Raw genomic sequence first — 15,607 nt, forward strand, 5'->3', positions numbered from 1 at the left:
TGAAAAACAAAAATCTAAAACACTTTTCACCAAGGAGGGCGGCGCCCTAGCACCCTTTATTGACCAGCCACCACTGGCCGTAATACTTAAATGTGTGTTTGAGTTACTCAAATGACAAAACGATATTACGGCCCCATTTTGCGTTAATCAAAACGGGTTGCAAGATAGAAAAACCAATGGCCACAAGGTACACGGACCCTATAGCAGGTCGACTGACTCGATTTCCTTCTCATACTTTCGCGTAGCGTCACAGTGCATTTCCCTGTTGAAGCCTGCCGTCCATGGACTTCAATGGGGCTGCTTTGAACAGTTTTTTTCAGTGCTTCGAAACTATACGGTCATTGGATAGCCTAAATGCTGCGATTATGTCCCGCCCACGGATGCTCTGCGTCTCTTGGGGTGGAGGAGGAGGAGTGGGCTGGCCTGGACAAAACTATTGTGCACAACCACCATAGGCATAGCTAGCTAGCTTCGGCAGTGGCAACCTCTTGTTCTTCAGAACTAACGTTACACCGTCTTTGTCACTTTCTCCATCAACGTTGGTGGTCGTTGATTAACATTAAGGAAACGCTGTATATCCATAGTCTAATTCTCTCTAGATCATCAAACAAAAGGTGGGATTGGTGACAGGCTCGTCAGTCGTCAGTAAAAAAAAAGAAATAAGGCTTGTCCGTCCAGGGCGGGCACAGCTGACTCTGGGAGCGGGTCTGGCCCCCTAAAGCCCGCCCATAACGCAGGGACTGGCTGCACACAATGCACTACTAGGCTATAGCAACTCTACATTTTGTTGCTGAAATCCACCCTGAATCTAGCCTGGCTCTGCCCTCCTACGTACTTCCGCTCAATTTCAATTTTGCTTCTGTACTAGGTCTTGGATTTCGGCTTTGAATTCGGTTTTCTCAAATCAACTTTTTGTAGGGCCAATCAGCGAACAGAGGGAGTGGCTGAGAACGATGACGTTGATGTTGTGCGCTAGTTTGAGTTGTAGTTCAGTAATGGTGGCGGAGAAAGATGTGAGCGAAGCTATTCGGTCCGTTGTGGCAACGCTGCATCGCCAAATATCCAAAAGTTAAAGCCGGAGCAAGAACAATCTTTGCTAAGTTTTGTTGGTGGCCATGATGTTGTGGCCCCTCCTCCCCACGGGGTTCGGGAAAAGTTTGATTTTCCATCTACGGCAGCTAGCTCCGTTACAGTAGTGGTGAAGGAGTTGGCTAAGGCAAACGCTAGCGATTGGTTATGACAGATCAGAGTGGCTCTGGGCAGATCCAATAGTTTTAAACTTCAACAGAGTACCCACCTTCAACGAAGTTAACACTTGTCAATGGAGGGATCCCAGACCCTCTGTACACATTAAATGTACTAGGGTCTGGTTAGGTCCAGGCTACCCTGAATCCACCCTTCTGCTGGGATCAGAATGATCTTGATTTTTTGGATCAAAGGTATCCCAATCCTACAAAAAAGTTATGAACAACACATATTGAAGGTTTGATCCAGATCAAAACCAAGATTGGATTATGTGATTTAATCCAATTTCAGAATCCTTTTTTGTTTTTTAACAACCCATTTTCAAGATTTGATCCAATACAAAAGCCGTAATCCGATCAGATCACTTCTGAACAACTGGCCCCTGAAGGGTGGATTCGAGGTGGATTTCAGGAACATGTAATAAAACTTGAAATTGGTCAAATAAAACTGTATTTGTATTATGTAATTCATATAAATCTATTTATATGTAAGAGCAGAAGTACAGATTCTTCTGGCAGAGGAACAAATCACTCTTTCCCAACATCAGAAAACCAAAGCCCGATTTGAGATCCGCCTCCTAAAAGAAAAGTTTCAAAAAGCTGGTCTCTCCACAACCGAAGACTAACTTTGAAAGTTCTTAAATTTGGTTTACTATTGGACATGTAGCTTTTTTTCTGATTTTGAAACAAATGTTCAAAATATTCACAATTTATATGTGAAGAATGTATGTTTGTTTGTTTTCAATTGTTTGTGGGTCAGATGATGGCTCTGACTGTTTGGGTTGTTTTATTGTGACTTTTTCTGTGTTTTCAAATCAAAACACTTGTGATGCCATGCTGGCTATTGAACCTGTTCTTTACTTGGCTAGCCTACTACATTGGCCTACATTGTTATATCCCATTTACAGCACTGGAAATACGAATTTGGTCATCTTGAAAAGTTTGTATCTGGATCAGGGTGATCCAATCCAATGTTGCTTTGAAAAACCAGTACAAATGTAAAATGCATTACCTGATCCTGGATAGCAAAACATGGGATTTCAAAATCTAGATAATACTGAACCAGATACATTTTTTGAACAACTGGGGCCTGTACTACGAATCAAGATTTGGCGTTAGCGAGGTAACTTCAGGTTCAACCCAGGGTTTTCTGTACTACGACGGAGGATCACTTGTTACCGGGGTAGATCGCCATGGTAACACATGCTGAACGGCTAACCTGGTCGGGAGCAGGTTAAATTGGAGATCAGAGATCAACCGGTATAAAAGCCCCGCCCACTAACTCATTCTTGAGGATAATCCCGTCACCGTTCATAGAAGATCCTGTGGAGCTTGGTGCGCTCAGAAGAGCCAGAACATTTAGAGACCGACAAAACCCTTTCGCATTCCCTCATGAGTATCTTTATGAAAGATATAGATTCTCAGCAGAGGGAATACGTATCTTTGCCAGCTTCAGCCGTATGTTGCCAATGCGACACATCGAAGCCGTGCGCTCACAGTCCCACAGACTATATATACCGTTTCGTTATTTCGCTACCTACTTTTATAGTGTGGGTGATGCGGAGAACCTGAGCAAGAACACGGTCTGCCGCGTAATTTGCAAAGGATTTTCTTCAATGGCTGTTGCCACCATACTCTGATTAATGGAGTGATGAAAAAGAGATATCCAAAGTGCCCTTTGTAAAAACTTTGGACTCTAATATGTTGACAAAATGAAACAAGGATTTTCATTCTGTCTTCATGCAATGTTCTGATTTCCGTTCTGGAAATGTATGCACATTATATCATATTTTACAACTTCATGCATCATTTGCTCATTTAAACATACATTTACAGGAAAATAGTAATGAAAACAATATTTGACCTAATATTAGTTATCAACTGGGGAGGTTTCATGTTGATATGTTATCCCTATTCACTGGGGTGTCTCCCCTTAACCCATTCTGTTGTCCTTGGGTTGCTTTGCGCCTTTTCCTAATCATTTCCATATCAGAAATTTGTGTTTCTTTCAACCAAAACATTTCAAACCAAAAATAACAATGTGTATGGTACCATACAATGCTCTTCAAAAGTTAAATAAATGATCATTTCACTACTTTCATTGAATTTGGATATTTCATTCACTTTTAGAGCATTTTTCAAAAAGAATAAATAGGACATTGAAAGAAATAAATGGTGAAAACCCCCACAAAAGACTCAAAATGCACAACAAAAAAACCCACAAAAAGGTATAAAAAGACCAAAACGTAGAAAGTTTAACAAATGCATCCTTATGTGTTCTCCCTTCCTATAGGAACACAGAAAAGCCAGCCTTGTTGTTTTAATTAAAAGCCTCTTATACTCTATATCGAGCCTCTTATACTCTATATCGAGCTACAGGGTTCTTTTATACAGGGCCCTCGCATTGTCTGCTCCAACCTGAAACAAATAAATCCCTTTGCAAGGCACACTTGGAGAAAGTTGAAGGTGTCCATTTGACTACTGTGTTTCAAGGTTCATTGCTTATAATTTGTGTCTTTGTCTTGGCCTTGAAGTGGAGGCCCTAGACTCAGGGGGAAGGAAGACGTTCCTCTTCCTGCTGAGTTTAACACCATAGCAATTTAATCAATTGAGTCATATTTGAAATGAGCACTGTAAGGACTTGTGTCTCATGTTCAGACCACCACCATTATCAAGTCATTACAGACACTTCAATCTCAGCCACACGTTCACACACTCTCACCATCTGTGTTGCAAGTGGTAAATAAATATCAAAAGTGTACCCCCAAAATGCTCTCTGAGCAGGCAGACACAGTTTCCTGATCATCTAGGACCTCCACTTGAGAGAAGTGGATGGCATATTTGATCAATATTCAGCAACCACATATGGCATATGACTATTAGTTTCACTGTTACCTCTGTATGGCACAGTGGGACGACAGTGGGTGGTGGCAGCAACACCACCGCATTTCCTTTCACTGCAGAGAACAGTAATACATTTCACTCCTACAATATTCATAAATAATTGTTTAATGAACATGGTCACATAGATTACTTGAAACATACATATGCTTGGGTTTCCGAGCTGCTGCCACCAGGGTCTGAAGAAATGTCCCCTTCCACTCCTTCCATCATGGGCCGACCCTGATAGCTGGAGAGGGCTAGCTCCTCAGCAGGAGTGAAGTCCTGTGGAGGAGGGCCCCCACAGTTTTCTTTGCCTTATGTTTCTTCCTGTTGGCTGCAAGCAATTTCATTGTTCTATAGGCCCTTTGTAGCTATACCAATATCCTACAAAAGGGACTGACTCAGGCAATTCAGCCGTTGGCCTTAAAATATGTGCAAGTATTGCCTACTGCTACTTACCGTTTTGAATTATGGTTTTATATTATTTTGTTATTTTATTTGCTCCCACGATCGTTTGCCACTGCCAGGGTTGCAAGTAAAATAATACAGCAACAAACGTTTAACGTTATGGAATGCACACGTGTAATTATGGTCACATCTTGTGCCTGGGGCACAAGATATCAATAAGTCATGTAGCTTACACATTAACAGCAGGGCTCGACAATAACGATGGCCCGATGGCCCGGGGCCAGTTAAAAGTAACGTCGGGACAGTTAAACTAGCAAGTCACTGGCCCGATCGGGCCACTGCAAATTATTGATTGAAAAAAAAATTCGCATTGTAAAAGTTAACATTCTTCATATGTTTTGCTATCTGCTAAATGCATAAATAACTTTGCAGCTCGTGGGGCGAACAGTTGGCAAATCAAGAGTTGAGTAGTGAGTGACGACTGGTTGTCAAATTGTAATTCTCTAATGTCGATACATTTTTTTAACAACTGGCGCGAGACTGGCGCGAGACAATAAAGTGAAGATGGCAGCAAAGTAGAGCTACGAGCTCAAACGGAGGCAACGTTTTTTATGGAACGAAGATGCACTGTGTCGTCTGTCGTATGTTCCCGTCTAAAGCAGACAAAAGTGGATATTTTTACAGAGGCACCGACAATTTTCGAAAACAATACCTGACCAGCCATGCTAGCAGACAGCACCTGGTTTGCGTGACAGCTATGCGGATGGTTGACAATCCATCTTCGAGGCCGTTGACCATGCTGGTCAGTTGTCAGGAATTTAAATGTAGATGCCCATTGCACGACTTATAACAACGGCATATCACGTAATTAAGACGGACTAGCCGTTCGTCTCGTTCCCCCAGGCTATTGAACTGCAGCAGAAGAATGGTGTCGACTTGGGTACCAAGTATCATACTGATGAAATGCAATGGACGCTTTTATATATTAGCATTGAGGGACCAGTTTCAGCCAGCCAGAGTTGTGCAGAGATAGCTGTCAGCAGGGAAGAGAGCACGTCATGTTTGAGGTTAAAAGTCAATTGTTTTGTTGACTATTACCTTTTAATTTTTTATCACTAGAAATGTGATTTAATTTGAGTTCTTTTTATATCCAGGATGTGTTTAATAAATGGTTAAACATGTTAACAGAATAACACAACTTATAAGTCTTTGGTTTTGTTGTAACAATGATAAATTACAACTTTTGGAAGGGGGGCCAGTAAAAACTGTCTTGGGGCCAGTAAGTTTCAAACCCACTGGCCCGATGGGGCCAGTGCCAAAAAATGTTAATGTTGAGCCCTGAACAGCGTCTGCTATTTTCTGCCAGCTTGGCAGCAGCGACTTTGCTGATTTTTGTCTGTATTATATGTCTGTATTCCAGATATGTTTGTATTACAATATTTCACGCAGGAGGAGTAGACAAAGTTTGGAAGATTATTGTCGGCTCCTCCTGCGTGAAATATGCGACTCTTGTTTTGTCCATGTTTGCGATTGCACATACGGTGCAAACACCGCCCCTTTATGTGAACGCACACGTCTCTAGATTGGAAAGATCTGGGTTGAGTTAGAGAGTTGATAACCGCCGTCATGATACCACTTATTATGGCAGGCCTAGTGGGCAAGTATTAAGACGCCCCCGTGTGTCAACCACGCGTAATTAACGCCGACTTTGCATGCAAAGACGGCGTCCAGTACGCCGACTTTGTATGGAAGTCGGCGTACTGGACACACTGGCGCTTCGCAGCCAGTGTGTCCCAGGCATTAGCTAGATTGAATCTATGGCTCTGGATTGATTGCAATGTCTGAACGTCAGTTTCCACGCCTACTGGCCTCCTCTCATTATCATATTGGGAACAATGAATGAATGAATGAATAAATAAATGAATAAATAAATTAATATATAAATGAATGAATAAATCAATCAATAAATTAATAAATAAATGAATACAAAAATAAATACATACATTAAAATATATGTAACTATTGATTGACAATTGTGCATTAATTAACACATATATTCATTTATTTCTGTCTAAATGCATGGATGTGGACATTTATTTATTCATTCATTCATTTGTAAATATGGCAGGTTTGGTCCTCCATATTAGTGGACTAAACTCTACTGCACTTTGTCCCCTCAATACCCTGCAATTTATCATGTAGCCTATGCATGCTCCACAGTCATGTTGGAGGTAAAGGTAGAGATTGAAAATATAGCACTATTTGAGACAGCTGTTTTGGGTCGTATTTGTTTTATGACGATGGGGGCTTATTTCCAACGTCATCGATATGATATCAATACAAAACAGGGATGTTTTCGTGCTATGTAGGTATATGATTGTGCTATATGCATATAAATTATTGGTGAACTTGTCATTGGTGACCAAGTAGGTGTACATAGCTACTGAGATAGCAGACAATGACACAACTACCTTGGGGTCGTATGGGTCTTTTCTTCAATCCCCTTTCAGTTTCTTTTTCTATCCGTACGGTTTCTCATGTCATAACTGATTCAGCTTATTGATTATAACCGGTCAAAGATAATGATAAATGCTGAATTTCCAAAAGTCATAAAGGCCACGCTCTTATTAGTAGTCTATTTGTATTATTGGATGGAACTGCATGGCGTAAATATTGGTTGTGTGTGAGTTCCAGAACGAGTAGCAGGATATTTGACTCACAGCGCTGCGCACTGCTGCAATGTCGGCGTAATCCATTTTTGACGTCCATTTCGTTTGGGCGGAGCTAGTTAGAGAGACTACTGACACGTAAGGATCTTGCATTAATTTTAAGGAAGAAGCAACATCGTTTAGGTTTATTTACGTATCTGGCTTGATGTATTGGCCGTAAGACATCCATACATTTGGTCAGTTGTAGGCGACTCAGGACTGACAACAGCCGACCCGTAAAATGAGATTTTCAATGTTTATATCTCTGTTGAGGCCCATCGGCCCAGTCATCGTCGGTATCTCTTTGGGATTTACCTTGAGTTTACTTAGTGTGAATTGGGTAGAAGAATCTTGCGTTCTCGATGGTAAATCAAGTGGTGAACTCCATTTAGTCCAAGATGGTAATCTTAAAGGTGCCAGAAAACCGAACTCGATCTCCACGGCCAACGATTGGGAACACAGGGAAGACTTCGAGCCAAGAATTGTTCCATATAAACCAGTTCAACAAAGCCAACCAAAGAAACTTTTTAGGTAAACATGCAAAACACCTACATAGGCAAGGCTATTGAATTGTAATGCGAAATTTCCTTTCACTTTTTTCTTGTAATTAGGCATAGCCAAATAACCTTTATCGCAACTGTTTTTAAACTGTGTTCAGATAATAATGTTAAATATGAATTATTGTTTTTGGCCAGCAATGTTTTTCAAAACCACACAAGACTCCACTAGGGTGCCTTCAGTCCAGCACCAAGCTCAAGGCTCCTCGGACAATGGACCATAGCACAAACTCAATAACAGATATAATATGATTTGATGGTTTAAATGTGACTGGGACCAACTTGTATCCCTCAGCAGCAGGGCCAGTTATCAACCAGGCCTACAGTACGTTGTTACAATTTATCTTCTTGTGTGGTCCCTTTTTTTTCTTGACTTATGTTACAATTGTTTATATTAAATATGGTGGTGGAATGTGAATTCCTCTGAAATGGCAACACTGTCAGGCTTCACTGGATTTCTAGAATGCCTTGGAGATGTTAAACATTTCTCCTCTAAGGCTACATAAATAGAAACAGCATCCCCACGGAATGCCATACATTATTTGCTCTATTTGTACATACTAGTTTTAACCCTGGAAATCAAAGGCCAGTCTTTTCCTGATATATTTCAGAAGCTTCATAAGTAGGTCTATCGCTTGCCATGATGACTTGCATGTCTTTACTGTAACTTGTGTAGACATGTTTTGAATAGTGGTGCCTGGTTAAGTAGAAAGAATGGCAGACGTTTGCTACAGTCCTTTACTAACAGGCAACCACATTATTCTTTTTATTAGTATTTTCAAAAGTGTGTCATTACAGTGTTAATGCCCAATGGTTTATCTACACTTCAATCTTGTCAGCCTGGTATTCAAAATGCAACTCTCTGAGGTCAGTATAGTTGTTTGGTTGATGTCAGGGGTATTTTCAAGTCGGTCTATATTTGGGTATGTACTGGAGGCAGTTTTGAGGAACTTGGCCTCTGCTTTTGCCCGATAAGTTTATTTAAATACCTGAACAGACAGGCATCTAAAGAGATTTACAGGGTAACTACTATGTTTTCCCACTCACCTTGTCACTCAGATAGGTATCTCCGTTGGCTCAGACACAGCTTTATACTGCCGGGCCCTTTTCAGGCTCTAGACCAGACTCGGCTCCAGAACGAATTAAATGGGGGGGTGGGGCATTTTTTTCACAAGGGGGGCATGCCTTTTCAAAGCATGTATGAGAGTCAAAATAAGAGCAGACCTGCATATTCTGCAGGAAAGTGTAGCCATCTTGATATTTAATTTATAGCCAATGCCAGTATTTCGTATTTATACTTTAACAAAATTATTTTTTGAGGGGGCACAGCATTCCATTCCAAGGAGCCGACCCTGTGCTCTAGACTAACCCCTAAATCCTGGACACGGCCCACGGCCAGATTTCAAAGACTACTGCGTACTCAATCATATCCCAGAAGGACACTCTTGTAGACAAAACCTCCACAGACCAGTGAATAGAATTAACATATTAATCTATTAACCAGGTTAAGTAACCTACTGTGTGTTTACATTTACATTTAGTCATTTAGCAGACGCTCTTATCCAGAGCGACTTACAGTAAGTACAGGGACATTCCCCCGAGGCAAGTAGGGTGAAGTGCCTTGCCCAAGGACACAACGTCAGTTGGCATGACCGGGAATCGAACTGGCAACCTTCGGATTACTAGTCCGACTCCCTCACCGCTCAGCCACCTGACTCCCTGTGTGTTGCTTGTTTCTTAGTTTGCACTTGTAGTTTGTGTAAAAATAGTTAATACCGTGTGTGTGTTCCAGGGCCAAGTACATTAGCACAGAGCTGGGAATCCGTGAGCGTCTGTTCGTCGGGGTCTTGACGTCCAAGAACACCATCAACACCCTGGGTGTGGCTGTAAACCGCACCATCAGCCACCACCTGGACACAGTGGTCTTCTTTACGGGCACACGCAACCGCAAAGTTCCCCATGGAATGTTCGTTGTCACCCACGGTGACGAGAGGCTTATATGGAACATGTTCCAGACCATCAAGTACATCCTAGAGCACTACATCAACGAGTACGACTGGTTCTATCTCGTCCAGGACGACACCTACACTGAGGCAGACCGGGTCAAAGCCCTGGTGGGGCACCTGAGCATGGACCGGGAGCTGTACATGGGGAGCCCAGAGGAGTTCATCGGCGGGGAGATGGAGGGGAGGTACTGCTATGGGGGGTTTGGATACCTCCTCTCCCGAACCCTGTTGCTCCGGCTCAAGCCCTTCCTGGAGAACTGTCGTAACGACATCCAGAGCTCCAGGCCTGATGAGTGGCTAGGGAGATGCCTCATTGACTACGCCAACACCAACTGTGTTGATGAACACGAGGTAGGTGGACATCTCATCTGCTACCACCCTCGTTTTTCCTTTTGTTTGAAGTATGCAGCCACCCAGACTTAATCATACTGACAAGAAAGGAACAGATTAAAAAACTAGACAAAAAAAATATGTTTTAAGATGAGATGAGACAGTTTTCTGCAGGGACCTTAACTGTCAGAGGAAGGCAGAGCTGTCACAGCAGAGAGCTATCTCTACTTCAGGAACCCATCCGAGGACAGCCAGACAGCTAGCTAGCTCAACAGAGAAAGTGGTGCTTAACCACTTGCAGAGATTACAAGTACACTGATGCAAGATTGCGGTGCAACATGTAAGCCTGTCACTCAAAATGCTATAGTAAGAGATTGTGTATTAATTTGCCTATGCAAGAGCTGTGCTCGCTAGCAATCGCTAGCAACCATGTAGAGACAGAAATGACATGCCGTCGTGCAAATAAGATAAATAACAGAAGGCCATTTAGTTTGTTTAATAAAAGAGCAAGCTATAGACCTGTTTTATAGGAAAGGTAACCTTAAATGACTTATTTTGTGATCTGGCGCTATATAAAAAAGTTTATAAAAAATAAAATGATCAATTAACTTGACCTTCCAGGGGAGCGGGGGGTGCAGTTGGGGGGGGCGGGGCGCCCCTAATATAATGGTAGGGGAAACACTGGTGCAGATAACATGTCAGTGGCGTGCAGGACAGACAGGGTGCACTTTTGAAGAGCAGTACTAAGATGCTAAGCTGTTGGGGAAACACTCCTAGTCTGTGGGTGACCTCTGTGGCCATTGGAGCAGCGATTTAATTCTTTGTTCTTTTAATAGCTTGATAAGATTGGATTCACTTTCGCCCCCACCAGACCCTGACCAAGCTGCTTAACCCCTTCACTCCTTCGATCCTAAATGGTTCTGTCTTTAAAGATCCTGTAAAGTGGAATTGAAAATGAGTTTTAAGTTCATCACACCACAGAAGAATGTGTTGTTTCCTACCCATCCAAATTCGAATGATGAACAAGTATGTTAAATTAGGCTTTGAAATTGTGAGAAAATCAGCAGTCTTTTCTGCTTGAGACTGGGGGGGCGTGTCGCCTGAAGGAGCTGAAGCTCCGCCCCCTCAAATTTATTGAATTTAGCAACAACAGCAACACTAGCTAAATCAATTGCAGATATCAGAACAGGCATACCTGCAGTCTCTGAGTGTTTTATGTGTTAATTACTTTGTCTTTGCATCGTACCAGCTGAGTACCAGAATGCAACCGTCTGTGATCTGACATAAATCGGTCGCTGTGACGTAGATCGGTTGGGTTTTGGCTCCGCCTACACAAAACCTGAGCTAACAACGGAAAAGAGAAACTGTTCAATGGTCTAACACCACATTTCAGTGCAACAAAGTTTTTGCGCTTTGCACATGCTTTCAGGAACTCATTTCACACATATATAATATATATATGTGTGTTATATATATAATGTATTGAGAAGCAAATCATGGAATTTGCTTTACAGGATCTTTAAGTGGGATCTTATTGCGTATTGCAAGGTTTCCCCCAGGACTTTTTTTCCCATCACTTTTTTTTTCAGTCAAGCAACACACGCCTGCCGCCTTAACTACATTGTCAAAAACGGCGATATCCGCCGTTGTCCTGTTTTCTCCCTTCCATTCCAAACCGTGACCAATGCCAGTCTCCCTTCTCTGCAGAACGCATTAGGCTGAATCCCAATACTCTGTCTTACCCCTAGCCCTTAGTTTTGCACGTTCCCGTGAGAGTAAGTGGTGTCCCAATACTCTTTTTGATTGAGGGGTAAGATTAAGACGAAGGGGTATACCCCTTAAAACCAAGTAAGCTCGGGAGCTTACTTGAAACCTAGGGGCATGTTGATACTGCGCTACCTGCAACAATGGCGGACAGATCATCCAGACAGTCCCATACATTTAATATTTACGGCTTAAATAATTGATTAAAAAATAGCCCCCCCAAAAAAACACGTCCAACCGGCCAAGCGAGACCACGAAAAAAACATTCATGCAGGTAGATCAGCACACCATCCCAACACAAACAAACCCACCACAACAGAATCTTTTCACAGTTTTCTGCCACCATGTTGCACGCGCATCCCGAATGTTTACAAAAAATAATTGGTCTATAGGGTATGTAACATTGGTTGGGCTGAAAATTGGCCGGGTGCTGTTCTATGCGCCCTAATGCAACTCTGTGAAATAGCCCTAGAATGAAACGAGGTTTTCTCCCTTTTATGGTATGCTCATGAATATTTAGATGAGCTGCGCGCTGATTGGTTGGTTTGCAACGAGCAAAGCTGCGAAACAAAGACGCAACATAGCCAAACATGCATCGTGAATTGTAGATTTACATGACAACACAGGTTATTTATTCAAATGAAACACAGTCAGGAAAATGAAATAACGTTAGCCCCATTGCCAATAAACTAAATCATTACACATTCTCAAAACAGTGGACCGGTGAGGCTATTGAGGATCTGCGGGCGTGCTTGGACTGTACTGACTGGCATATGTTCACAACTGCTTCCAACAGTCTGGATGGACTCACAGAGACTGTGACGTTGTACATCAGCTTCTGTGAGGACTGCTGTATTCCAACACGCACCAGGGTGAATTTCAACAAAAACAAGCCCTGGTTCTCTGCAAAACTCAGAAAGGTGCGGCTGGAGAAGGAGGAAGCTTTTAGGAGTGGGGATAGAGACAAATTCAAGGATTTGAAGTACAGGTTTAGTAAAGCGGTGAGAGAGGCTAAACGACTGTACTCAGAGAGACTGCTTCTGTCTGGAGAGGGCTCAGGCAGATTACCAACGACAAGCCCAGAACCCCCACACCACTAACGACTCCCGCCTGGCCAACGACCTTAACGAGTTCTACTGCAGATTTGAAAGACAATTGGACTGTCCTGAACTACCCCTTCCCACCCAAGTGGACTCCCCCCCCCCCCATCACCACAGTGATGACTCTCTCCATTCAGGAGAGAGAAGTCAACAGACTGTTCAAGGGGCAGAACCCCCGCAAAGCAGCTGGGACGGACTCTGTCTCTCCTGCCACCCTCAAGCAGTGCGCTTACCAGCTGTCTCCGGTGTTCACCAACATCTTCAACACCTCCCTGGAGTCATGCCATGTGCCAGCCTGTCTCAAGTCCTCCATCATCATCCCTGTGCCCAAAAAGCCAAGGCCAACAGGACTAAATGACTACAGACCCGTCGCCCTGACCTCTGTGGTAATGAAGTCTTTTGAGCGCCTGGTGTTGGCTCACCTCAAATCCATCACAGACCCCCTCCTGGACCTCCTGCAATTTGCCTACAGAGCCAACAGGTCTGTGGACGATGCAGTTAACATGGCCCTCCACTTCACGCTACAGCACTTGGACTCCCCAGCATCCTACGCCAGGATCCTGTTTGTGGACCAGCTCTGCCTTTAACACCATCATCCCTGCCCTGCTTCAGGACAAGCTCTCCCAGCTGAACATGCCCGACTCCACCTGCAGGTGGATCACAGACTTCCTGTCTGACAGGAAGCAGTGCGTTAAGCTGGGAACACAAGTCTCTGACTCCCGGTCCATCAGCACCGGATCTCCTCAGGGCTGCGTCCCTTCCCTTCTGCTCTTCTCCCTGTACACCAACTGCTGCACCTCCAGTCATCCGTCCGTCAAACTCCTGAAGTTTGCGGACGACACCACCCTCATTGGGCTCATCTCTGGTGGGGATGAGTCTGACTATAGGTGAAGCTGACGACCTGGTGCAGCCAGAACAACTTAGAGCTCAATGCTCTTAACACAGTGGAGATGGTTGTGGACTTTAGAAAGAACACAGCCCCACTCACCCCCACCACCCTGTGCGACTCCCCAGTCAACACTGTGGAGTCCTTCCGCTTCCTGGGTACTATCCTCTCCCAGGACCTCAAGTGGGAACTGAACATCAGCTCACTCATCAAGAAAGCACAACAGAGGATGTACTCCCTGCGGCAACTGAAGAAATTCAACCTGCCAAGGACAATGATGGTGCACTTCTACACAGCCATTGAGTCCATCCTCACCTCCTCCATCACCATCTGGTACGCTGCTGCCACTGCCAAGGACAAGTGCAGACTGCAGCGTATCATTCGTACTGCTGAGAAGGTGATCGGCTGAAATCTGCCTTTCCTCGAGGGCCTGCACACCTCGAGGACCCTGAGGCGTGTTAGGAAGATTGTGTCCGACTCCTCCCACCCTGGACACACTCTTTCAGCCACTCCCCTCCGGCAGAAGACTGCGGTCCATCAGGTCCAATACCACACACCACAAAAACAGTTTCTTCCCATCCGCTGTTGGCCTCTTCAACAAGGCCAAGAGCTCATACTGACTTAATTCACAATGCGCAATAATGCACAATGACACCTTGCCACATTGCAATTGCACTATATTACAGAATTTGTATCTTTTGTACCATTTGTATTTTGATATTTGGGTGTGCTCAAGCCTTCGGCGAGAGCACAACCTTTGTTCTCTCACATATATATTATTATTATTATTTCTTTTTTTTTTTTTTTGCCCCCCTAAAACTCAGTCAATATTTGACCTACATAGACAACGTAGGTGTCAAAAGTTTCGTCTTGGTAGCGATTGAGTTGCTTCTATTGGAATTTACGTTCCGTTGCATGGTTTAAGCTTAAGTTCAGTTTTTGTGGCGAAAAGTGAAGCTAACGGTGGCTAATTTGCTAGCCACAGTCACTGACGTTACTAACGTCACTACGTCACTAACGTCACGAAAACACGTGGGACTACCTTTGGCAGAACATTCGTTTCGCACCTGTTAACTTGGGGGATAGCTAGGCTAACTATAGCTTTACTGCAAGGCAGCTGCAGAAACGCCACAAGCAAAGAGGCTAGGGTGATAACTATTTACTCATTTTACTTTGTGATATGACACACAATTGTGATGTGTAATGTGCAGTATAAGCTGATATTATTAAGGAAGTACATCTACTTTCGGAAACAGTAGTCTACTATTTCACTGAAGTATTAGCATCATGACATTAGCCTGTGTTGCCCGGGCAACACATACTACAGTGGTCTATGATGTAGCGTTATCTGTTTTCAATCGTTAAAATAAACATTCCTCACATATACATTTTCGTTGTAGGATTTATTCTGACATTAGTAAACGATTTGTTGGTGAAATTACCATTACCTGTGGTTTCAAACCAGTGTAGCTCACTGCAACGCTGTAGCTTACGCGAGACACACTACAAAAACATCTACAGTACACAGCTGTTTAGGAAGTCAAACGGCGACAGAACATGTTCGGCACTCCCCTTACTTAAATCAAAAGTCTACTAACCTGAACTTCATTGCCACAGCCTAAATGTTGTCAATCTGTTCATGAAAATAATTATTTTCAGCCTAAACCGTACAACGGAACGTTAAATCCAATTCAACCAACGCAATCGCTACCAAGACGAAC

The 15,607-nt window shown here is 43.4% G+C and overlaps 1 protein-coding gene across 2 annotated transcripts in view; it reads left to right on the top strand.

The window, feature by feature from the left end:
* The first annotated feature begins 7,375 nt into the window (after positions 1-7,375).
* Positions 7,376-15,607, top strand: part of chpfa (chondroitin polymerizing factor a) — a 33,827-nt gene continuing 25,595 nt past the window's right edge. The window contains exons 1-2 of one of the 2 annotated variants that reach the window (XM_067254936.1): positions 7,376-7,774; positions 9,593-10,157. In XM_067254936.1, coding sequence (XP_067111037.1) covers positions 7,485-7,774; positions 9,593-10,157 — 855 coding nt within the window. In that variant the 5' untranslated portion in view covers positions 7,376-7,484. Of the gene's footprint in view, positions 7,775-7,991; positions 8,126-9,592; positions 10,158-15,607 lie in introns of those variants that run through there. The other variant, XM_067254943.1, reaches the window with a different exon arrangement.

Source organism: Osmerus mordax, chromosome 2 (assembly GCF_038355195.1).
Source record: "Osmerus mordax isolate fOsmMor3 chromosome 2, fOsmMor3.pri, whole genome shotgun sequence".
Classification (NCBI taxonomy): domain Eukaryota; kingdom Metazoa; phylum Chordata; class Actinopteri; order Osmeriformes; family Osmeridae; genus Osmerus; species Osmerus mordax.